The 27089-nt window shown below is 40.8% G+C and overlaps 1 protein-coding gene across 1 annotated transcript in view; it reads left to right on the plus strand.

The window, feature by feature from the left end:
* The first annotated feature begins 9158 nt into the window (after positions 1 to 9158).
* The window catches only part of LOC122557632 (vesicular glutamate transporter 2), a 64641-nt gene continuing 46710 nt past the window's right edge, over positions 9159 to 27089 (plus strand). The window contains exons 1-3 of the mRNA XM_043705411.2: positions 9159 to 10336; positions 11964 to 12216; positions 12664 to 12782. Coding sequence (XP_043561346.1) covers positions 10251 to 10336; positions 11964 to 12216; positions 12664 to 12782 — 458 coding nt within the window. The 5' untranslated portion in view covers positions 9159 to 10250. The remainder of the gene's footprint in view (positions 10337 to 11963; positions 12217 to 12663; positions 12783 to 27089) is intronic.

A 27089-nucleotide genomic window follows, 5' to 3' on the forward strand; every position in this document is an offset into this window, starting at 1 on the left:
GCATGGTGGCTCAATGGTTAGCACTGCTACCTCAGTGCCAGGGACCTGGGTTTGATTTCTGCCTCAGGCGATTGTGGGGGGTCTGCCGTTCTCCCCGTGTCTGCGTGGGTTTCCGGTTTCCTCCAACATTCCAAAAGATGTGCAGGTCAGGTGAAATTGCCCAATGTATTAGGTGCATTAGTTAGGGAAAATAAGTCTGGGTGGGTTACTTTTTGGAGTGTAAGTATGGGCTTGTTGGGCTGAATGGCCTGTTTCAACACTGTAGGGAATCTAATCTAATAAAGGAATATTTTTCTGAAAAAAAGCATGAATGCTTTAAGCATCTATCATAAAACATTTTAAATATATTTGTTCTGTACACCACAGCTGCCTTCTTGCTCATCACTTCATAATTGTCTGCTTTACATTTAAAAGTTTTGGATTAAACTGTACCTCCTTCAAATTTAATGGAAATATTATCATTCTATGATCATTATTCCCTAAAGTTTATTTTGCAACAGGGTTAATAATTTATCCCTTTCAGATAGACAATGCTAGATATAACATAGCCTTGCCCTAGTTTGTTGCTCTGACTATTGTTCCACAACACTATCTGAAACACTTTTCAGGAATTCTTCACCCACAGCATTGATGCTTGTTAAACTTATCCATAAGCAGGTTCACTCCAATTTCTCATAATCCACATTGAATTGCTTCATACAATGTCTTTTGAAAAAGATGACATTATGGTATAAATCTTTCAATCTTTTGTTTCGTAGAAATGAAACAAAATTTTCATTTCCAGATTTGTGTTTTAGAGAAATAACAAAGATTGAGTTGCATGCTACAAATGAGATGATCCATGCTAGATGTATACCATGAAGCAGAAGTTATCTTAATAAAGTATATTTTTTGAAAAATTCTGATTGAAGAATTTGACTCCTTGATCCAAATTTATATCATTCAACACCTTTGATACCACAGCATCATGAATTTGTAACTGTCACTTAGAAAATACACCAAACACATAAAAAGGAATTATTTCATTTCTTGTTTTGTTTCATGAGCATTTCTTAGGTTGCATCTTGCATATTGCTCTGTTTTATACATACCATCAATATGAGGCAGTTTGTTCAGCATTTCAGGATTACATAATTCTCTGCCTTAGAGGTGTTAGAGGCAGGATGATTGAATACTTTTAATTCAGAAGCGGATAGATTCTTATTAGGTAGATGAATCGGGATAGGTGGCAATGTGGAATTTGAAATGAGAGCAGATCTGTCATGTTTGTATTATGTAGCAGAGCAGGCTCAAGTGGCTGAATGGTCTACTTGCGCTCCTATTTCATTTGATCACAGATTACACAGGTATCATCTGAACTTGTCTCTGTTAACTAGACTTTCTCTACTATTTGTCAACCAGCCTCTGAACAAATTGTCACTGTCAAATTTAGATGCCCACAACTAGACATGGTGGCACAGTGGTTAGCACTGCTGCCTCACAGCGCCTGAGACCCGGGTTCAATTCCCGCCTCAGGCGACTGACTGTGTGGAGTTTGCACGTTCTCCCTGTGTCTGCGTGGGTTTCCTCCGGGTGCTCCGGTTTCCTCCCACCATCACAAAGATGTGCAGGTCAGGTGAATTGGCCATGCTAAATTGCCCATAGTGTTAGGTAAGGGGTAAATGTAGGGGTATGGGTGGGTTGCGCTTCGGCGGGTCGGTGTGGACTTGTTGGGCCGAAGGGCCTGTTTCCACACTGTAATCTAATCTAATCTAATCTAATCTAATCTAGACACTTTACAGCCTTTTGGTTCCATCATTGTGTTCGGTTACCACACTGTATTGTTTTCTTGTGCTTTGTTTTATTGTTTTCTGACAGAGCTTAACTTTTTTCACTATTAAAACTCATTGTGGACTAATACATTTTCTTCATTATGATCATCACCACTCCCTTTACTTTTTGTTTCATGACATCTTTGATCTTTAATTACCCTGCTCCAAAACCTTTCTCTCAGCTTCTATTTTGTTCCAGCTCTCCTCCTTCTTTTTCATCAATGTAAAATCCATCACAATCTAGCTCTGAAGAAGAGGTTTATTGGACTTGACCTAAACTCTTTCTCTCTTCATAGATGCTGCCAGATCTGCTGAGTATTTCCTTAAAATCAATAAAAATTGAAAGTAAACTTTCTTCCCTTAATGATTCAGATTTATTATGATGTTCAGTAATCTAATAAGCTTGTCATCCTTCATTGCAGAGAAAGGAAGAATTTTAATATTGGCCACTTAAGATTCCATTATATTGGGGTACCACATTACATAATAAAAAAAATACAGCTTAATAGGTACTAGGTTTTCATGCCTAGTCTCACCTGACGTAATGCAGCACAATAAGGTAATAATTACAACATACTAATTGGCTTGAGCACCATTGAGTTAGGAAGTTAGCCAAGCCACCCAATCATGAAACAAGAAGTGAAATAGCTGGAAATATTTAGCAGGTCTGGCAGCATTTGTGGAGATAAAACAGAGTCAACATTCAGGTCCAGTGACCCTTCTTCAGTACTGATTGTAACTAGGAAAAGGTGGGTGGATGGGGTGGGATATGGTGTATGTGAAGGAGTACCCACCCAGTCTACATGTGATGCAAACTTCAAAGAATTATGTTCCTGAACCCCTAGTCACTCTGTTCTACAACACTAGCCGAGGCCCTACTTTTATTTGTATAAATCCCGCTCTTGTTTGTTTTACCAATATGAAATATCTCTCATTTATCCAAATTAAATTCCACCTGTAACTCTTCAGCCTAGGTGGCATGGTGGCTCAGTGGTTAGCATTGCTGCCTCATAGCGCCAGGGACCTGGGTTCGATTCCAGCTCAGGCGACTGTCTGTGGAGTTTACCCGTTCTCCCTGTGTCTGTGTGGGTCTCCTCTGGGTGCCTCGATTTCCTCCTACAGTTCAAAGATGTGCAGGTTAGGTGAATTAGTCATGGGAAATGCAGAGTTACTGAGATAGGGTAGTGGGGTGGGTCTGGTTGGGATGCAGCCAAATGGTTTGCTGTGGGTGGCGCGGTGGCTCAGTGGTTAGCATTGCTGCCTCACAGCGCCAGTGGCCGGGTTCAATTCCAGCCGCGGGTGACTGTCTGTGTGGAGTTTGCACATTCTCCCCATGTCTGCGTGGGTTTCCTCTGGGTGCTCTGGTTTACTCCCAGCATCCAAAGATGTGCAGGTTAGATGGATTGCCCATGCTAAATTGCCTATAATGTTAGGTGGAGAAAGTGAGGTCTGCAGATGCTGGAGATCAGAGCTGGAAATGTGTTGCTGGAAAAGCGCAGCAGGTCAGGCAGCATCCAGGGAATAGGAGAGTCGACGTTTCGGGCATAAGCCCTTCATAAGCACCTAATGTTAGGTGCATTAGTCAGGAGTAAATATAGGGTAGTGGAATGGGTCAGGGCGGGTTACTCTTCGGTGGGTTGGTGTGGACTTGTTGGGCCGAAGGGCCTGTTTCCATACTGTAGCTAATCTAATTTATTGACCCAGTTGATCAATATCTCTTTGTAGCCTCAGATAACCTTCTTCATTGTCAACTATACCACCAATTTTGATGTTGTCCACAAACTTACTAAACATGCCCTCCATATTCTCATTTAAATCATTTATACAAATGACAAACAAACGTGGACCCAGGATTGATCCTTGTGGAACACTCCAGTCCGAAAAACAGCCCTCCGCTGTCACTCTCTGTCTCCTGCCATTAAGCCAATTTTGTATCTAATTGGAAGCTTATCGTGAATCCCACATGATCTAACTTTACTAATTAGTCTGCCATGTGGAACCTAGTCAAAGTCTTTACTACTGTCCAGGTAAACAATGTCTGCAACTCTGCCTTCATCAATGTGCTTGGTTACTTCTCAAAAACCTCAAACAAGTTTATGAAACATGATTTATCCTGGACAAAACCAAGCTGACTATCTGTAATCAGTTCTTTCCCTCCAAATGCACCTAACTGCTATCTTTCAGAATCACCTCCGACAACTTACCCACCACGGAAGTCAGACTCATGGGTCTGTAGTTCCTAGGCTTCTCCTTACAGCCTTTCTTAAACAAAGTCACAACATGTGGAATGAACTTCCTGAGGAATTGGTGGATATGGGCATAATTACAATGTTTAAAAGACATTGAGATAAGTATACAAATAGGCAAGGTTTGGAGGGATATGGGCCAGGAGCAGGCAGATGGGACAAGTTTAGTTTGGAATTATATTCAGCATGGACTGGTTAGACTGAAGAGTCTGGTTCTGCGCTGTTTGATTCTATGACCCAATGAGGAGAAAGTGAGGTCTGCAGATGCTGGAGGTCAGAGCTGAAAATGTGTTGCTGGAAAAGCGCAGCAGGTCAGGCAGCATCCAGGGAACAGGAGAATCAACGTTTCGGGCATAAGCCCTTCTTTAGGAGGGCTTCCTGAAGCCCTTCTATGACCCAATGACACTAATTGCCACTCTCCAGCCATCTCGCACTTCAGCCTTATTTATAGATGATATAAACATTACTGCAAGGTGTTACGGACCAAACCAGACCCCATCAAAACATTTCAAGAAAGTAGCCTGGACCCTAACTTTGCTCGTTGTTTTAAGCAGGTGGGATGCAGCTGGCCCAACCACTTAGTTTTAAACAAAACAGAATTTATTTGCAAGATTACCGAATGAAACACAAACAAAAGAGAACAAAATATAGAATAACTTAACCTATCTGAAAACCTAACAGGTTATCCAACCTTAATGATGTTGTTGCAAATTCCTGCAACAATCCCCATAAACACCCTTTGGCCCAAAAGATAAAATCAAATACAGGGTCTAACAGGAGAGATGTCAGAGAGAGAGATGGCAGAGAGATTCAGTATGGAACACCTTCTTCCATGTAGCTGTTTCTTTGACCAGCAGCCTCAAACCTGACTGAACAGCCAGATTGCTAAAACCCCACCAACCAGACCTCCCAGAGTCTCTGCATTTGCGATCCTTGTTAAAGGAGCAGCATTACCATAAAGAGGCCCACTCTCTTTGTAAAAAAACATAACCAACTCTTATCTGTATAAAAGGTTCCACTCATATACTTTTTAAAACTTTCTTCTCTCACCTTAAAAATATGCCCCCTAGTTTTGAACTCCCCTACCATAGGGAAACAACCCTTGCTATTCATCTTATCTTTGTCCCTCATGATTTTATGAACCTCAATAAGGTTACCCCTCAACTTCCGATGCTCCAGTGAAAATGTCCAGCCTATCCGGTCTATTTTTATAACTCAAACCCTCCATTCCCAGCAACATCCTGGTAAATGGCTTATAAATAAATCTGTTTTGGTAAGGTCTGGTTTGTGTATGATTTTTCATGCGTGTCTGACCCTCATTATCTTGAACATTTTAATAAGAACCCTTCTGAACTGCTGACATTCATGAAACTAAACCCATGAGTATTGTGCCTTCTGGAGTGGGAGGAAGATGAGGGAATAAAAAAGCAACAAACTAAATAAATGTAATGATGCAGTAAATTCCATTTCTAACTTGTTTCAGAAGTTGATACATTAGAGCTCTATTCATTCAGATGTAGGTTATAGGTTTCTGAGTAGCAGTGATCCTTAGGCTACAAAATAGTTCAGAGAATTGGATGATCTACAGCAGGTACTTCAAAGCACTGGAGAAAGAATGTATTCTTCCAAATCCAGTAACAAGAAAAGTGGTCCAACAGCAGTATCATTTCCCTAACTGTAACCTTGACATCAAAGCCAGCTCTGTTATATGGGAGCTGAAAATGTGTTGCTGGAAAAGCGCAGCAGGTCAGGCAGCATCCAGGGAACAGGAGAAACGACGTTTCGGGCATAAGCCCTTCTATGCCCGAAATGTCGATTCTCCTGTTCCCTGGATGCTGCCTGACCTGCTGCGCTTTTCCAGCAACACATTTTCAGCTCTGATCTCCAGCATCTGCAGACCTCACTTTCTCCTCTGTTATATGGGAGCCATAACTTATCTCCCTAATATCAGATTCCTGAAATAATTGTGTTTGGAACTCAATCTTGGCAGGGGATTCATAAGAGGGAAGCTAATTGTCCTTAGGGATATCTTTAAAGGATTGGCAAAGAGATCAATCACTTCTGTTTACTCTGGAATCATAGTCAAAGAGACGTACAGCACAGAAACAGACCCTTCTGTCCAACTCATCCATGGCTATAATCAACCAATTTGGTCAAGGTTTATTCAGCAAGGTAACAAAGCCTTCGGGAGAACTCCTCGGATGCAGGCAGAGGCAATGTCAAGACATCAGAGGGAGCTCACAAATCTTCCATCATCTGATATGCCTGGTCCTCCAGGCAGCTATATGTGGCAGAGTCCACAGTTTGTGCATTGGACTTTTTCAGAGCGCATTGAACCTGAGGAAAAATAAGTCATCCTTAATGTTGATGGACTTCCTGAGTAGAAGATCCACTTTTGAAACAAAGTATAAGCAAGTTGGTCTTGTTGTTCTCCTAGTTACCTTCTGTGGTCAACTTGAACTAGATTGTTGGGATCTAAAGGATTGACTGCTCAATTTTGCAATGTCCAAATTATGTGATTGTTTTTAAAAGCACATCATGCAGTGGTATGGCGGTATTTCATGTGTATGAGCTAGTCTTTTGGATTTTAATATAATCAAATAAATGTTTAACCAAGTTCACTTGTATTGAGTGGCTGCTCCAGAAAAGTTTGTGCCAGCATGGAATTATTTCACGCTTCTGCTGGGGAAGTTCAGTGAATCTCTGCAGCAAGGCCAACCAGAAATAACTTCAAATATTTAAGGTTTGTATAAAGATTTGTAGCTCGGGTGCTGGTTGTTGTGGTTGTGGGTATGTTCACCGAGCTGGGAAGTTGATTTGCAGATGTTTTGCCCCCTGTCTCGGTGATATCTTCAGAGCTTTGGAGCCCCCTGTGAAGCGCTGCTGTACCGTGTCTTCTGGAATTTATTTGGTTCCATTTCTGCTGTTTCCAGTTGCCGGTTCCTGTTGTTCGTTACAGTGGCTGCTATACTGGGTCCAGGTCTATGTGATTGTCGATGGAGTCCATGGCTGAGCGCCATGCTTCTAGAAATTCTCTGGCTGTCCTCTGTTTACCTTGTCGTATGATTGCTGTGCTGTCCCAGTCAAATTTGTGGTCCTTGTCATCTGTGTGTATGGCTGCTAGAGACAGCTGGTCATGGCATTTAGTGGCCAACAATCAACTCCCATTCCTGGATGTGATGGTACAAAAACACAGAATGGTGAATGCACCACCAAAGTGTACACACACACCGACCAGGTCCTGAATTAGCCAACAGCAGCCACCCAAACGCACACAAGAGAAGGTGCATTAGGACTGTTCAAAAGGACTACAATATGCTCAGCACACCCAACCTATAAAGGGAAGAAGAAGAACACCTCCACAGTGTCTTCGGCAAGAACAGATATCCCCGCAACTTCATCCACAGATGCCTAACAGATAAACAATGTGATGAGGACATGCCATGATCTAACTCACTAGCCACGCTACCTTGCATTAAAAAAATGTCTCAGAACTGACAGCCAGACTTTGCCAATCACTCGGGTTCACAACAGCCTATAAACCAACAGCCACACTCAGGCAGCAACTCTCCAGGACAAAAGACCCAATACCCATCATGTGCAAGGCAAACGTAATTTACAAGATTCCATGTAAAAACTGCACAAAACACTATATAGGACAAACAGACAGACAACTAGTAATCCATAACCACAAACACCAACTAACCACTAAATGCCACGACCAACTGTCCCTAGTAGGCACACACACACAGATGCCAAGGACTATAAATTTGACTGGGGCAACAACAATGATCATAGGACAATCTAAACAGAGGACAGCCAAAGAATTTCTAGAAGCATGGCACTCAGCCACAGAATCCATCAAAAAGCACATTGACTACACCCAATATACAAGCCGCTACAATGAACAACCAAAAGAAGCAACTGGAAGCAGCAGGAACAGAACCAAATAAATCCCAGAAGACACAGTACAGCAGCACTTCACAGGAGGCTCCAAAGCACTGAAGATGTTACTTCAATAGGGGACAAAACGTCTGCAAATCAACTTCCCAACTCAGCGAACATACCCACAACTACGATAACCTCAAATATTCATTGTGGACATCAAACTCGATTAAATTCTGATTTAGTCACTGTCCAATGGGGATGATTGATAGGAAGACTTCCAACTTATTTGTTTGAATTCTGGACATTGTTCTAGAAAGAAAAGGTTTGGTTTAGGGTTAGGCAAGAGCATCCCAGTGTTAGCTTCCCAGGCAAGAATGATCAGGTGATAATGGAATGTGCCTTCTTTTCAACAATTTGAAAGTATAAAATCTGGGATTGGTGCAGTTGTGAACAATTATCTACTGAAATGACCATCCAGAGGCATGCAATTCGTAAAGGAGTATATGTATTAGAATGTTTGGAGAATTTGAAGATTAAATCAATACATTTGGTTTACTTACACAGCCTTGGTGACAGAAAAGGGTTAACAAAAATAAACTCTGTACTTTTTTTGCATAAAAGCTATCAGCTTTGAAAATTGAGATATAGGATAAAGTTTACTCCTTAAACAGACGTGAGATGCAATGTGTAAAACGAGTAACCAAGTCAAATAATGTTCTTCATCATCATAGATTTTATGGGATATAAATTAGAAATTTATGCGAATTAATTTACGGCATTCATACCATTTTTGGAATTAAAATAAAAGATTGTGTGACGGCAGCTGCAAAATAAATTTCCTGACCAAATACGAATCATTATTCAAATAGAAACAGTCTTTTCAGTTATTCTGGTTAAAATGAATTTATTAAATCACCGTATGCTTTCTCCTCTTATAAGCAACGCCAAAAGTCGAATTGCATCGAAGCTTTATTTTTAAAAGATATATAAAAATAGGAAATCTAATACCCATAAACGGCGCAGGATTTCCTGACAGCTTTCTGTGTCTTTACAGTACCGAGAGTCTGAGCAGTGACATCCTGAGCCAGTAGGCGGAGACATCGCCTAGACAAGCCAATGTCACTCTGATAATTGGTGCAGCAACATGTTTAGTCTTATTTAACGTCTTGGGTCTTTCATCAGCCATTCGAACATGAAGTCAAATTTATGCGACTTTTGTTTTCAAAGATTGATTAAATTTTTAGCTCCTATCGATTTGTGCTTTCAATGCCAGGTCATGTTCAAATCTGTATGTAGGTCTCAAGGGGATGATGTTTAATATCAGTAAACTACTGTTTTAATCAGAAAAGGGGGACTATTAGACGGCTTTATATATGGTGCTGTGTTGCCTAAGCATTGACCTTTTTTGTATGCATGTAATCTTGATCTCTTTTTCCCTGATGTAAGGGAAAGACCAATGAACGTGTACTTGGGTCTTCATGGATACTCAAACAGCCAGCAACCTTAATAGAAGGCGAGCTGGGTAGGTACATTCAGGAATAAAAACAAATCGTGGCTTGGATTTACGTTCGCGGGGAGGAGGAGGAGGGGCGGGGGGCGCATATGTGAACCGAAAGAAAACTTGTCAATTTTTAATAAACTCCAACCTCTGTGAGGCAGCGGCTCGCCTGTGGAAACCGGTGGCGAGATGATGGGATCTCTGATGCAGTTTCCATAGCATCCACAAGCCTGGAAGGAGCCTGGTGACGGTGAGGGATTTGCTGAAATCCGGTCAAATCCCCAAGAAAGTTAGCGAGCCAATCGCTCTCCCCCCCCACACTTCCCCACCGCCCCCTCCCTCTCGTTCTTGGAACACTTCTGTTGTGCGCTGCTGCTGCTGTCCAAGGTTCTGAAAACGCCAGCAGCCGCTTATACTGGGTAAACCTCGCCAAGACCAGACTTGGAGACAAGTTGTCACTGCTTGCATGTATGTACTTTATTTGACGAAATCTACATCCAAGGAATTATTTATTTGTTTATTTGGTCCTCTTCCTTTCACTGCAACGTTACATTTCTGAAACAAGGTTTCCTGAGCATTATGGCTGTTTCTGAATGTTCAGTGGTTGGAAGCGATCGTCCAAATAAGACTTTCCCATTTCCTCTTTGAAGTTCGAATTGCCGCAGAATACCAGCTGATGTTGGAGTCGCGTCCTCTTCCGTAGCTGGAGAGCACTCGGTCGTTCTATCAAATTAATTCGAATGAACAGTCAAGATCTTTAGCATGACACTTTCATAAGAGAATATCCCCGAGCTGTTTTTGGAGGGTATGGATACTGTAAAGGAACGGGTTTTTGCTCCGACCAAAGAGGGGCTCAAAAATTTTGCTGGAAAGTCCCTTAGCCATCTGTACAGGTAAGGCTGCTAACAATAATTGTCAAAATATGATGCGCTATATACATTAAAAAGGTTTTAAATACCCTAGATTAATAACGTTGTAAATCTTCCAAATTATTTCTGGAAATGTTATCAGATTGATGCTAAATGCGTGTAATAATGACGAATAATGTTCATATAGACCTCAGTCATGCCACATGAAGACAAACTTGACAATTTGCCACTCAATGCTCTCTTGCTCTCACTTTCTCTCCATAGCTATCTATATGATTCTACACCCCCTTATCTATCTGGACTGAATGCAATCACTTGGCTATAACTGTTGGCATTTTTATCCTTTCAATCATAAGCAGATTTTGTTTTTAAATCGAGCACGGGTATTGTAGGAAACATTACAAACAGGATTTTTTTTTTGGGGGGGGGGGGGGGGACCTGAGAAATCGACTCATGGTATTGTGATCCTGATCTGGAGTTTCTGTGTCCAATCTGCACCTGAAGAACCGGGCGGCAAACGTGTAAAGAATTCATATCAGAATGAATGCCTGCGTCTGCATTAATTCACAGCGCGGCAGGCACAGCGACCTGTTTAAGAGCTGTAACACTGCTGTGTCTCCCCATCAAAACAACAATTATACAATACATGTCTTCAGATCGATACAGATCTTAGTGACAAAAGTAGTCAACGCTTCCTGTGAAACAATTAAAGCTAAACCTGATTACTTTAAAAAAGCACAACGGCTTCCATGTATCAATTTCCAAAATAAATATCTCTAGAGTAAATGCAAGCATTCCAAACATCTCCATCCTAACCACTCGCCCTATATGGATTAATAATCGATTATTGTCACATTAATCGCTTTATAGTTTATTTCACAATCATCACCATCTTTTTTTCTATACAGACTTCTAACATCGTTTTACTTTAAGTCACATTTAACTATATTTTAAGCAATGAGTGCATTTATCAACAATATTTTCTTTTAAATACTCGAATGTTTTTTATTTACTTGGGCTAAAGCCTCCACTCAATATAACAGGTTTTTCTTGCCTGAGAAATTCGTTATTTTCCCCTGTATGTATTAGGGTTGTTATGCATTTGTTACATCATTTTCTCCACGATGAAGTAACAATATGATCGGAAATTTAATTCTATTTTCTCTATTCGAGTCGTTAACATGGACAAAAATCATCCCGATATATTTTAAATATTGCATCTGTTACTGTTCCAGCAAATTTGCGTCAGGCAAAGAATATTAGACCCTGGATTGGACACTTGTGAGAGAAATAAATACCTCAAAATAAGTATATAGCGCACGAAAATACCATCACTAAGATAAAGTTGCCATGGTTAGCTGTGTGTCTATTAAAATAAACTATCCAACGAATGACCTGTTTTGTTCGTATACATTTTATATTGTGTGCTTATGTGCTCATATATTGCACCAACATAACGGGGGCCAAGGGTTTTTATTAATTTTATATTTCGAGAACATATAATGCCGATGTATCCAGACTGCACACCGCTTGAACAAAGCAGCAAAGGTAACAGAGATAGGAGGTGTTCTGTCTATTGAAACTGCAGTTCGAAACACTATGAAAGCAATGTTCTGCTGAACGTGTGAAATCCAATGTTTCCCTGACTCAGAGTCCTAGAAAAGAGGCAACAACCAGCAGAGAACATCGAGCTGACGGAGGATGGCAGGGTACAGAATGTCCGGCCGAAGAAGCCGCCGCTCTGCGATTGTACCTGCTTTGGGCTACCGCGCAGGTATATCATCGCCATCATGAGTGGCCTGGGCTTTTGTATCTCCTTCGGGATCAGGTGTAATCTTGGCGTAGCGATCGTGGACATGGTCAACAATAGCACCATCCATCACGGGAATACAATTATTAAGAAGGTGAGAAGGGCAAACCCTTCGTTCGCTTGTGAAAAAAAAGTAATTTTAATTAAAACCCAAAGCAACACGGTTTCCTGTTAATTCTATATATTTACTCTCATAAGTTGGGAAGGCTGATTTTATGGTTGCAAAATGTAAAATATTGCAGAATAGCGTGATTTCCCTGTTTTATTACAGTGACAAAATATTTACAGCTATGGCTAAACCAAATTAAATGTTGTTCTCCTCATTGTATCCTCAAATATACCCTGTAACAATAAACTGAACAGGTCATTCAAAGACGAAGGTTAAAATACAAGTTTGGCCATTTGATATGGGTGTGTGTGTGTATATATATATATATATATATATATATAATATATATTATATATATATAAATGTATGAGATTTATCCCAGTTATTACATTATAACATGACCTGCATTTTCACCCCTCTCTTTACCGCAAGAAAGCGACGTTTAACTGGGACCCCGAGACAGTAGGAATGATCCACGGTTCTTTCTTCTGGGGATATATCGTCACGCAAATTCCCGGAGGTTACATAGCGTCTAGATTGGCCGCGAACAGGTAAAATTACTCATCTCAGATATGCTGCGAATTTCTGGTGCGTTTTCCCTGAGGTGCCAACCTGGGTCTCTTAGTGCAAACGCTTCAGGGACAAGAGAGGACCTTAACCCATCATATACGTTCAGTTCTGTTTTTAGCGTCAAACCGAACCTTTTACCGATGATGCCTGATTTTAAACTGAAGATTTTCAATTCGAAAAATCTGATGAGAGACAAATTATTGAACAGGGAAATGCAAATGTTATTCAAAAGATTAATTGGTGGGAAACACCTCTACCCTTTTTTTTGGGGCGGGGAACATAAACTGGATATTTACAGAACAAAACACTCTAGTTGGTAGCGTTATTTGCCGTTCTATTCCAAAACAAAACATCGACTGCTCTATTAGCATTCTTTTGGTGAGGGAAGTAGCAGGATTATGGCCATTTGATGAGCGTGCATATTTCTGTTTCTAAATAGGATCTGCAAGGTTTCTCCTATGATCACATTATAATAATTACCAGAATACTACTGACATTTAATTTAAGTTTTAATCTCAATTTTGACTCCAACCTTTTCTTCAAAAGAAAGTAATGGGTTGATCATAAAATAGAACTGCAGGGTCATAAAATATTCTCCGATAATCAGGTTAATTGCAACGTCTATTCCAAAACACGTTATTTTTGTTGTGTTTTTATTTACACCAAACGAAAATCGTGAGCGATTACTTTGATACCGGCCTGTGGATAAATGAACAGATTAGACGATTTTCAGATAAGTAGCATTGTGGATGAGCGTTAACTAAACAGACTGTGATTGAAGAGAATGTTGTGCCAACTGTAAAGCTGGGTTGAGGAGCAGCTTGTGGATGAACCGTTTCTATGGTGCTTTACTAATAATCCGGTGCACATGGGGTTTCATCCAACCTGTTAATGAGATCCCCAGAGATTCCAACTCAGTTCATCCCCATCCGAGTCACGCACTCTGCCGACTGGATCCTAGCGCCAGTCCCAATGCAATTCATCCAGTCAGAAGCCGTGCCCAATTTTCATCTGTGTGCAGGGTCACATGTCTTGGCAAGATGTTTGACACACTTTAGCTGCAGGAGGACGTGTTCAGTGTGGTTGGTGCAGGTCTGCGTAACATTGCGCCAAAATCGAGCCCAGAAAAGGGTTGAAGGGCGCTGTGATTTGAAAGTGATTGTGAAGGGGGAGCCTTTCTGTGAGTCGAAGGATGCAAGATATTAAAAAAAAGTCTCCCATTCTTGGATGTTAGACACCATTTGAAACGTGCACAGCATCTGGAATTCATAGCCATCGTGTCCGATCTGAGCTAACACATTCCCCAATCCGATGTAGATGTTATTTTGACACTGCAATGTGCGACTTACAGCGTCTAGATTTTTGCTCAGTTAGGAGCAGATTGTATACTATGGATCAAGAGGGAATAAAGCTTCGAACCGTTGTCTCAATTGGATCTTGAAAATAACAGGGAACAATAGCGGGATGCCATCGGAAAATCCTGCACAAGTCGTTAATTTTCCTGAAGAAAATTAAGAATATTCGTGCATTTTTCCCTTAAGATCGAGGCTTTATAGACTGAGATAGCTATTTTAGATTCCCTACAGTATGGAAACAGGCCCTTCGGCCCAACAAGTCCACACCTACTCTCCGAAGAGTAACCCACCCAGACCCATTTCCCTACCCTATACTTACCCCTGACTAATGCATCTAACATTATGGGCAATTTCGCATGGCCAATTCACCCTGACTTGCACATCTTTTGGATTTTACGTCAAAGTTTTCCCTCAAATTTGACAGAATTCGTTAATTTTCTGTCAGAATGTAATGTGATTTTTAATTTAGCCTTGCGATTTGTCACCGATTCCCCAATTTCACATTTACGTTTTTATTAAGTAACAGAGGTAGTTTAACTTTCTGAAAACCGCAAAGACCCCGCGTGCCTGTGTCTATCTTCATTTCTTAACAATAATTACACCCCCTTCACCAAAATAATGGCTCTTACGCCCAGACAACACGATGTGTGTCGGGAACACGTCCTCAGCAAGAACAGAGCAGTCTAAAACAAAGAACTGCGGATGCTGGAAATCTGAAACAAACGAACCAAAAAAAAAACAAAATGCTGGAGAAACTCAGCACCTGCGGAGAGAAAGTAGATTTAACGTTTTCGAGTCCGGAAACCCTTCTCAGGGTCTGAATAACAGTCGCTGAACTCAGACCACGCTATAGTCCGGAGCTGACAGGGCAGCTGAGGTTGGGGAAATAACCCTGGAGTAATCCGAGAGGAATGAGCGAAATTGTGTTGAGGGCACATTCACTTACAAAGCGGCTGCATGCCCAGAGATTTTGTAGTCGATTCATATTTCTCCCCAAAAGAAAATATTGTGGAAAGTGATTAGTAACGTGGGGTAGGGGCTGGGAGTGGGTGGGGAATGTTAGACTTGTTTGATTGTCCAGTGCTCCAGTGATTTCGTTGTCATTTGTTCTTAAGTGGTGAAGCTTTCGGGTAGAAATTGTGAACCCAGCTCGCCTCTACAAGGGGATGGGATCCCTGAGTGTGCGGTTAGGCGCTGGGAGTGGGATGAGGTGTGGTCCATCTTGAGTAGTACGTAACACATTGCCAGATTACTAGTCCCAGTGGTGGAGAGGTGAAGTCGATTAAGTAATGCCGGTGGGATTCACAGCGACCTCGCCACGTTAGAGTCTTGAGGATGTGTGTCGGCCACAACAGGTTACCACGATTAAGGAGCTCAGTAATTTGTACAGGAGGGGTTCTTGGCACGAATTGCAAACTCCTCCTAACGTTTCTTCATTAAAGTGCATTGTTACTAGACGCTACACTATCTTCCTAACATGCAAGTTGATTTCTCTCGCAATTCTAAATTTGAGATGGCTGCAAATAAAACAGCCAACGCAGGATTTTGTGCCCATATTTGCAGAGGTTTCCCTATTCCAACAGTAAGGCCGCTGCGGTATTAGTCTCCCCCCCCCCCCACCCCCGCCGTTCCCCCTGATGGAGAACAATTCGGGAGGATGTCTCGCTATACACCTGTTCTCTGCCCCTGAAAGTCGTGGCTAAACCTCCGGTGGAGCTTTACCACTCCTGTTTTTTCTTTGTTTATCTTTGAATCTATTTTTGAATCCTTGTTTTTTTTTAAATTGCGGCGCACAAATACGGAAATTTTGGTGATACTCCCAAACGAACAAAATTCCTGAAAATTTCCAAAATATGTTCTCGCCCCCTGTGGCTGCATAGAAATTCATCAGTCAGCGTGAAGGTGTAACAATAAACTGCTGTCCTTTAGTCATATCCATTTAGCTATGTATTTGATACATAGAGCTCATAAAAGGAAATATCTTGCTCTGATCCTGACAGGACTTTTTCCACTTTATCTGTGCAGTCCTCCCAGAGTTAGGGATCAGCATCTGTAAAACAATGACTATGATTTGATTTGATCTGAATTATTATCGAATAAGATTGAAAATAGGGAGCATTCAGAAGAAATAGCTTTTGAAATATCGAAATAACATATTTAGAATTGTAGCAGTTCCTCCGTTGATTGAGGATTTTTCCCTCCCTGGCTCTGAATGGGAGATGGAAACACAGAAAATAGGACCAGAAGGAGTCCATTCGGCCCTTCGAGTCTGCCCCACCATTCAATATGGTCACGGCTGATCATCCAACTCACTTTCTCCCCAAATCATGTGTTCTTATTAACGCAAATGACTATATATCTATCTTCTTCTTGATCCCGCTGGTAATATTATGTTAGTACCAGTATGGTTTGTTGGTTAGATTATACATTTATTATTATGGTGAGGAAAGAAAAATACTTAGGATTGAAATAAAATATACGTTTTTGTTTAACAGAATAATATTTTTCAACGAAAGTTCGGACTTCGCTTTAAAGATGTGATGCTCGGTGTTTGCTTAAGCACATTATGGCCTTTTACCACACAATTCAGGAACCTTGAGAATGATATTTATTTGGGAATCACTTGTTGTTAACTACTGAGGTGGCCACATTTCGATTTAATGACTTTGCAAAGGGGCAGAACATTTACTGCGTGCACTCACATTGATCACGTGCCTGTGAGATCACCTCACACAGAATGGCATCTTATCAAATCAGTCCATTCATTCGCCAGTTGATACCTTGTCATCTTCTCCGTCTTGTGGACCATTCCCAAGAGGTAAAATGATGCAATGCCGGGATTCGTTTCCGAGGCAATATTCCCGCTCTTCAATCTCACACGACCCTCCTTTTCTGTAACGTTAGCAGGAAAGCCACGCGTCCTTATCCAATTAAAAAAAACCCCTATCCGGCCATTTCCGGTTTACCAATTACCAATTTCTGTTTCAGGGTTGTTAAGACGATCATCATGGCCAAAGGAGCCAGATGGAGTGTGTAGCTCTAATGAGCATGGAAGAAAGTTTTTAAGGGCAATTAAAAACAAATTTTTAAGGGTGAGGGCTCTTGTGGTAAAGTCCTTACCCCTGAGCCAGGAGGTCCGCGTTCAAGTCCCACCTACCCTAGAGGCGTGTAATGGCATCACTGAACATGTTGGTTAGAAAGATGAAGGGAGCTTTTTGATGAATCAGCTCATGCATTGCCTTAATAGACAATCTTTGTTCACTTGGGTAGCAGGAAGTGTCTGAACAAGATCCAAACCGCAATGCTATTTGGGGAGAAAGCACCAGTCCAAAGTGATCCTCATGGACGGGAAATACAGCTGGATTGGTTCACAGCTTTATTATGGTTCAACCTCATCTGGTGGACATGCTCCATGCAGTTGATGTGTCGTTTTTTTATATCAATGCATTGTGATATATACCGGAAGCAGGTGGGACTTGAACTCATACTTTCTGACCCAAAGGTACATTACCACCGTATGACAAAAACCCCTCTAATGCAGATGGTGTGTGTAATTCGGTCCTAACTTAGACATAAAAACGTTTATGTAATCTCTTAATTAGACAATGAATAATATTCTTCTTTGCAAGAAAATAACAGGAAAAAAGAAATAGTATCAGCTGTAATACACAGAATGCCAAAAAGACCATTAAATTAGAAAAAACAATAAAACAAAGAATGGGTATGGATAGGATAAGTAGACAAAATCTTTTCCCTGGGATCGGGGAGTCCAGAACTGGAGGACATAGGTTTAGGGTGAGAGGGGAAAGATATAAGAGACCTAAGGGGCAACTTTTTCACACAGAGGATGGTACGTGTATGGAATGAGCTGCCAGAGGAAGTGGTGGAGGCTGGTACAATTGCAACATTTGGATGGGTATATGAATAGGAAGGATTTGGAGGGATATGGGCCAGGTGCTGGCAGGTGGGACTAGACTGGGTTGGGATATCTGGTCGGCATGGACAAGTTGGACCGAAGGGTCTGTTCCATGCTGTACATCTCTATGACTCTATAACTGTGGATGTTGGAAATCTGAAACAATCAATTACAGAATTGCTGGAGAAATTCAGGAGAACACAACATTCTGAACAAGGGTCACTGGACTCAAAACATTAACTGCATTCTCTACACAGACGCTGCCAGATCTGTTGAGTTTCTCCAGCAACTGCTGTTTTCGTTTCAGATTTCCAGCATCTACAGTTCTTTGTTTTATATAAATGCTAACCTCAGTTTTGGAACTGAGGTGCTAAACCATAAATGATTATCAACTCCATTAATAAAACAGTGCCAGGAGAATTTTCAGATAATTTCATTAAGTCACGAGTATACAATCCCATTCCTTAGTTTCTAACATCATTTAGTTTTTCAATACTTTACTGCCAAGGACACAACCAACAACAGACAACATACTAACAAAATGCAGACATAAACATGCTGACAGATTCCTAAAATCACACAATTATGAGTATTTGGAATGTTTAATCCAATATTAGATTTTAGTTTTTTGTTCAGTTATGAAATTTTTTCCTCTTTTAAGAATTCTTTGCTTTTTATAATGTTCCATTTCAATCTGCCATGATACTAACAGGCAGTTAGAAGCTCCAGATTTGTCTATCCATCTGTGCATCATTCTATCTATTTCCAAACCTAAAGTTGAACAGTGTAAACAGTTTTTCACTAGATCACAGCCACATTGTTATAGTTGACTATGATAAATTACAAAGACCATGTCTTCCATCCCAATGTCATTAGGATGAGTCCGTATTTCATTTTGATGTACTTCAGAAATCCAATAAAGATAAAATGAAAATTGTGGTGAATAATTATGTTACTGTCAGATTCAGGCTCATTCAATTGAAAAACTGAATAAAATGCATTGTAATTTTGCAATTTCCAAACATAGAATCACAGATATATTGACTCCCTTCCAATAATTTCCTCAAATGCTGAATTTGAGTCTTCTTACTCAATACCCTGATGCGTGATTTATCTCCCTTCACTTCTCCTAAAAGTAACAGACAGCTTCTCACTATTGACATTGAATCAGTTTAAGTACCAACCATACCGATATTTCCAATGACAAAGTCTGGGGTAAGAATGGACACATATGGCAGCAGTTGTGGGAAAATGTTCCTCAAAACATTGCACAAAGCTGATTGTTGCTGCATAGGCACTGGAACATCAGAACCATCGATGCGATTTATGTTCAATAAGAAAATATATTTTTGCAAGCTTAGAAATAGAAGCGTCGCTGATTAAATAAAACAACCAATCAAATAATCCATTTGAAACCAATATGAAAATTATTTAACAATTTATGCTTAAAATTCTTAGATTTTACCGTTTAACATCTTTTACCTTTTGTCAGTTTTATTTTGAAATGGGATTATATGAAACTAATCAATCCATTTTAATTCCTGGTGGACTGGCTACTACATTAAGCCTTTATTAAGGGAAAGCCTGGAAATAAGGATGTAATTTTTAAAAATCTAATTTATTTGCAATCAATGGACAATGAACCCAATTTTTCATTGTTATTTTTCTTGCCATTTCAAATGGCAAACCCTCTGGAGTAGTGTTAATGTGTCCTCAGCAATTACAAAATTTGCATGCTGCAGTGCTGAAGTACACCCATCTGCATTTCCAGAATCTCTCCAAAAGCTCTGATTTCTAAGCGCTTCTCAGTTATTGGCAGAAGAAATCTTGTAATTACACTGCTGAACAGAGGCAAATCCTTTATTAAAATGTGCCAACCATTACTTATATTGAATTAGGTTTAAATGGTGGTGCATTTACATTGCCATCATCTTATTACCATCTTCTCCTAATTTGATGATGGTGAAGAGGCACATAGCCTGACCAATCAGATTTCTCGAAGCCTGGGCTATGGCTTAAAATACTGTCGTAGGAGTTGTTGTGATTTAAGGTCAATGAATAAATCGGGCCTATGAAGTAAAGCATTAGTTGTATAAAAAACTTATCTGATCCACCAATGTCCTTCAGTGACAGAAATCTTCCATGCGCACCCAATGTGGCTTACATGTGCCTTAAGATACACAGCAATGTGGTTGACTCTTATCTGCTCTGCTAAATGGTCCCAGCAAGACAAAACAAATAAGGAACAATTATAGGCTTTTTCAGCGAGGCCCATATATCATGAAAGAAAAAAAACTAATTCTTCGCTAATATAATTAGTAAAAAGAAGGCCTGAGGAATTTTGTCAATGAGGACATATCTTGAGCAGTCCAGTAATATTGTTCCAATTTCAAGTGCAGAAATGCTTAAAGTATCCTTTATTAGTATATTAGTATGTTGTTCCCTATTTTTGGGGAGGCGATGTAGAGTGATCCTTTGGGTTGATTCCAGACGTTGGCCTATTTTCCCATCTGGTGGACAGTGTTCTGACAAACAACTAGGACTCCCAAGTTGCTGTGATCCAATCAATTTCTAAGCAAGATAACGATTTTTGTCTTTCTTATGTAAGTTGTATGGAGGGTCTGATCATTGATCCCTTGTGAACAAACCTTAATGATCAAAAGCAGAAATTACAAGACAATTTTAAGAAAATATTGAAATGAGAGATTGGCCTTATTAATTAATGTGGGTTATGTAGTGAAATTATGTGTTTTTCTATGCAATCATTTGCAAGGTTAAAGTCTCTGAAATCATGCTTAACAGTTAACTTTCTTTCAAACCTTGTAAGATTATTTAATTTTAAATACATAAGTTAGTTGCAATTCCATTGGGAAAAAATATGGTTTATTTCCAGTAATTTTGTTTAATTATTTATTTGCGTGTTTAACTTAGAAACAAAAGGTCCTATGAAAGAGAGACAAAAACTGATGTTGTTGGAGAAATCCAGCAGGTCTAACAGGGAAAGAAGAATTAACACATTTTGAGTTTAGTGACTCTTTTTCGTTCCCATGAAAGAATTGTGGATATATTAAACCAAATTAATAAATTAACAAGTGCCTAAAATAGTTGAACTATTGAATGTGCTGGTCATAGAAAAAGTAGGCAATCGAAACAATGATTTTAGAAAATTATTGTAATCATTGGTTTGTTTGTGTGTGGTTTATGTATGTGTGTGGTTTTATGTATGTGTGTGGTTTATGTGTGTGGTTTGTGTATGAGGTGGTAGCATAACAGCAATGTCTTTGGACCACTGACCACTGTGTTTGAATCCCATCATGGCAGATTGTGAATAAAATCTAGCCCAATGGCAACTGTGGAATATTGGAAAACCCCATCTGGTTTACTAATGCCTTTTTAGGGGAGATAACTTGCTGTTCTTACTCATATAGGTTATAATTGACTCCAGATCCTCATCAATGTGGTTGACAATCCTCTGAGCAATAAATGTTGGCCTATCCAGCTACACCCACATCCCAAATTATTTTTTTTAAAAGACAGTACAACTCTTGCCCAGTTAACAGGTTAACACATATAAACATGTACCAATAGTCAAAACATGTGTAATTCTATTACATTCTGCGGAAATTAATTTTTAAAAAACTTAGCGAAGAAGGATTAACGAAAATTCATCCAAAAGCTCATGACAAATACCTCCTGATTGCTCGGGATTAAGTGGTCATTAATAGTAAGGCAAGCGACTTTGGGCTCGAAGTTACATGGGAGGAGATATCAGACAGTGGCAAAGCATAGGTTTTACATATAGTGTAGCAGTACACAGCGATGCAGTCTGAACACGTTCTCATATTGCACTGGCTCTCCCGTGTTAAGCTTCTGAAATACTGCTGTACCCTGACGTTGTTACAGGCGATGCAAACAGTGGCGTGATGTGTACAGAAATTCTTTACATTCAATCTTGCATAGTCTATTTGAAACAAAAAGAAATTGTTTTGGAAACCTAGCAGGTCTGACAGCAATATATAGAGAGAAAGCAGAGTTAGCTTTCCGAATCAAATGGCCCTTCTTCAGAAACCCGCTTCAGCTCTCTGGCACCGCAGTTTATTTTTGTTTTATTATAGTTTCTGTGCCAATCAGCTTCATACTTGTGGTTTAAAACATAAAACCTTTGCAAATTGACGAATTCTTCCGTTAATTTGGCAATGAAACCATTGTTAAAAGTTCTGTCGGTGTCATCATAGAACAGGGACTCAGTTTGATCTGTGTTTTGAAGTGTGAACAAGTCACAGGAGGATGACAATATATCTGTCAAAGATTAAGACACCAGGAACGACCCATTTCGACAGTAACTATGGTCCCTAATCGCCAAACGATATGCTTTCACATTAATTCAATATTTAGTCTTTATAACGATTTACTGTCTGCTGTCTACAACATAGTATTTACATAATGATTATTGGCTATTTTAAAATTTCATCCATCAGTGAGATTGTGGTTCACAAGACAATTTATTTGTTCACAGAATATACATTTTACATCCGAAATTCATTTTAAACATCATTTTAAGGAAGGAATATTCTGACTTCATCTCTGTTGTATTCTCGATGGATTTGTCCTTTGAAAAGTGAATCGAGAAATCGTTTTCAATCTTCCGTTGAACACGTTCCCTTTCTGTCTTTGACTCGAGAGTTGGTGGTTGTGACTTTGTCTTGGGAGATCCTAATCGGCCCCAAATGGTTCTTAATTATTCGTTTATTTTAATCTACGTTTTGCTTTGCGGAGAATAGGAAGGTGAATGTGTCAGGAAGCAGCGTTAGATTTTCTGACAGGATTGAAATGTTGTCCCGAGAGACAGTGTCTCTCCACCCACTAGCCCTCCCAAGTTCCTATGCTGATATGACCAGCCGGTGAATAAAACTCGATGAATGTTTAAGCATCTAATTTCACTAAAGTGACCCCATGACGACATTTTCCCCGAGTCACCCTGTTCAGTGGTATTGTTACACTTCTCCGGAGCAGGTGGGACTTGAACCTGGGTGTCCTAGGTCAGAGGTACAGGCTGTACCTGTATATCACAACGGCCCTAGTCTGATTTATTATATTGAACCTATTCAAGCACATTCTGGGTGTGACCACGGTGTCTCAGTGGATAGCACTGCTGTCTGAAAGTGCCAGGGACCCAGATTCGATTCCTCACAGACTGTGCGTGTGGCGTTTGCACATTCTCCCCGTGTCCGCGTTGGTTGACCCCGGCTGCTCCGGTTTCCTCACCTAGTCCAAAGATGGTTTTTTTTCCCTTTCTCAAAAAGATGTGCAAGTTAGGTAGGTTGGACACGTTGGGCCGAATGGCCTGTTTCTGCACTGTAGGTTTTCCATTTTAAAAAATTCAAACACGTTGTGAACCGCTTGGACTGATGCTGTAGCGGTGCCAGTGTTGGACTCAGAAGTCACACGACACCAGGTTATGGTCCAACAGGTTTTTTTTTGAAACCGTAAGCTTTTTAAGCTCTGCCCTTTCGTGATGTGAAGTGAACTTAGACCCAGGCCTCCTGGCCCAGAGACAGGGCCAGCCCTGGTGTTAAATTCATAACCACTAACATGTAAACGTCTGGTTCCAGCAATGTTTTAATATTTAGTCTAACCTCCCATGAAAGGAAAATTAAAACCCAAAGAACTGCGGATGCTGGAAATCAACACAAACACGGAGAACGTGGGAGAAACTCAGCAGGTCTGGCAGCATCTGTGGAGAGAGAAAGCAGAGTTTAAGTTTAGGGTCGAGTGACCTTTCTTCAGAACGGGTGAAAAGTGTCGTCAGCACAACAGACCAATCTATCCCGGCTTTCGGGTCTATTTCCTCAGTTACTCGCTGACCCGAATGAGGTAAAGCCGGCGCTATGTTAACGCAGGGTGTTCTAAATCCTTTCTGGATAGACAGCAACATACCTAGGCAAAAGTGAGGACTACAGATGCTGGAGATCAGAGTCGAGAGTGTGGTGCTGGAAAAGCACAGCAGGTCAGGCAGCATCTGAGGAGCAGGAAAGTCAACGTTTCGGGCAAAAACCCTTCATCAGGAATGAAAAGGAACTGCGGGACTTGGCTCTGGTCGGAGACGGAGGGATACTACAACTGTACTGGACCCCAGCAGCCTGTCAGCCCCCAGTCTGTAGCGTTTATACGGATCCAAACAATAATACTCAGAAATCGAAGTAGCAGCGCTTAAAAAAACCCACAGAAAATGCTGTAAAATGTCAGCAGGAATCACTGCAGAGAGAAACAGTTCAATCTGAGACTATTATAGATTGCCAGCACCCGCAGCATTTTGTTTGCAGGTGAAAGATCCTGATGAAGGGCTTATGCCTGCTTCCTCAGGTGCTTTTCCAGCGCCACACTCTTCGGCTATGAGGCCATTGGGCCCATCCATTCTCCGAAGAGGATGCCCTGGTAGCCTGGCACAGATTTCTCTTTTCGAATAAAGAGCAGTAAGAATGCCTCTTTGACGTGGGGAGTTTTTGTTGGCTGAAATTAGGTCGCGTTTTGAGTTGAGCACGTTTCATACATCACTGACGTTTCAGTAAAAGGACACATTCGAATGCACAAACAACGTCCCCATTAGCTTCCCGGTGGAGGCAGGGATGAAAATTATCTGCCAACGACTTTTCATGGACGTGTGATCTTCAGTTAGTAAATGATCAACGGATTAGAGGCCATGTGGCTCCCTTTGGTACATTTATCTTTCCACAAAGGAATGTGGAAAAAACACGTTAATGTGCTCGAGTTCTGTTCCTGTTGCACAGACCAGACACAAGAATCTTTGTACTTCCTGCACCTGGGAGTCTATTTTTAAAATCACGACACCATATGTTGGAAATCCATCTCATTTCCCATCGTGAAGTGGTTTTTACATTTAGAATTATTTCTTTCGGGGAAGCGAGTGGCGGGGAACGACAGTAAGATATTCTCCAGCGCACTCAGCTGTAGGAAAGCGTGATGTGAATCACTGGGTATTGTGGCAAGGAGCTGGGCGCTTGGCTTTGAGTATGTGCAGGTTTCAATTTCTTTTACACACAGGCTGGAGCTCAGCCAGCACAGAAACCAGTTCTCCAACAATTGTGCAGGTTTCTAACGGTCAGACAGACAATGAGAATCGTTACCTATTCATTTAATTTAGTCACGAGTCCTTGTGATATCTATGGCTTAAACAGTAACCCAGAGAGTGCATGTAAACATCAATATTATGCATTTAAAAATATGTATAGACTTATTTGTTCTTGCCATGTGACCCTCACTGGCATTTATTGTCCACCCCTTATTGCCATATGGTTTAGGTACACCCATCTTGCTCTCAGGAAGAGTTCCAAAATTTTGACCCAGAACGATTGGCGATATATTTCCAAGTCAGGCTGGAGAGTGGCTTGGAAGCATAGGAACTAGAAACAGCAGTAGGCCATTCAGCCTTTTAAACCTGCTCTGCCCTTCAGTAGGATCAGGGCTGATCATCTACATCCAATACGGTCGTGGCAAAAGGGATTCTTTTTCATCTTGGTGACCCAAGACCAGTGGGGTTCCACAGGCATCAGTACTTGGACCTCAACTGTTTGCAGTAGATATTAGTGACTTCGAGGAAGGAAGTGAATGTACTGTTGCCACTAATATAGGTGGCAGGACAGATTGTGAGAAGGGCTCCCAGAAATATTGATGGGCTAAGTAAGTGGGCATAATGTTGGCAAATGGAGTTTCGGGTGGGAAAACGCAAAGTTGTTCATTTTGTAAGGGAGAAGTAAAGATCAGATTATTATTTAAATTAAGAGAAATCACAGAAAGTTGCAACAAAAATGGACTGGGAGGTGGGGTGTGAAATACAGAAAGGTAGCACACAGGTGCAGCAGAGAATCAGGAAGGCTAATGGAATGTTGGCCCTTATTTCAAGGGGGTTGGAGTACAGGTGAGCTGCGAGCAGTTTTTGTCCACCTATTTAAGGAAAGATATCATTTCATTGGAGGCAGTTCAGAGAAGGGTCACAAGGATGATCCCTAATACAGAGGAATTGTTTTATGAGCAAAGATTAAACAGGTTAGGACTCTACTCCGGAGTTTAAAACAATGGGAGTGATGTAATTGAGGCTGAAACTTTATTGCTGGAACAGATCAGCAGGTCAGGCAGCATCTAGGGAACAGAAGATTCGACGTTTCGGGCACATGCCCTTCTTCAGGAACCTCTCTCTATAAAGATTTCAGTGATGTAATTGAAACTTACAGGATTGTTAAGGGGCTTGACAGGGTAAATGCTGAGAGGATGTTTCCCATCGGGGAGAGTCTAAGACCAGAGGGCATAGTCTCAGAATAAACTGATGACAATTTAAAACTGAGATGAGGTGGAATTTCTTCTCTCAGAGCTGAGAGATGAGGGTGCAGAGTCCTTGTTTATATTTAGTGCTGAGATAGATAGATTCTCGATCAGTGGTGGATTCAAGAGTTATAGGGAAAGGATTGTGGTCAATTGATCCCATTGAATGGCACAGCAAGCTTGAGGGGCTGAATGACCTACTCCCATTCCTATTTATTATAGTACTTTCCTGCTTTAATCTCATACCCTTTGATTCCTTTATCCCTAAGAACTATATCTATCTCCTTCTTGTAAACTTACAATGTTTTGGTTTTAATTGCTTTCTGTGGTAGAGGATTCCATAGATGTACAACTGTCTGGGTGAAAATTAATTCACATCTCCATCTTAACTGACCCACTCTGTGACCTCTGGTTCTGGACTGCTTACAACATCCTTTCAGACCAGTTCTGTTAGAAGTTTATAGGTGTCTATGAGGTCACCACACCCCACCCCCATTCTTCTAAACCCCAGTGAATATAGTCCCAGTTGATTTCCCAGGGGGATCTAGCAGGTTGTGGTGTTTTCATGTATCTACTCCCCTTGTCCTTCCAGGTGGTAGAAGGTGCAGGTTTGGAAGGTCCTGTTGAATGGGTCTTGGTGAGTCATCTTGTCAGTGATAGATCATGCTGTCAGTGTCCAT

Source organism: Chiloscyllium plagiosum, unplaced genomic scaffold, assembly GCF_037043375.1.
Source record: "Chiloscyllium plagiosum isolate Xiang-an unplaced genomic scaffold, Cpla_swu_hap1 HiC_scaffold_18, whole genome shotgun sequence".
Lineage (NCBI taxonomy): Eukaryota > Metazoa > Chordata > Chondrichthyes > Orectolobiformes > Hemiscylliidae > Chiloscyllium > Chiloscyllium plagiosum.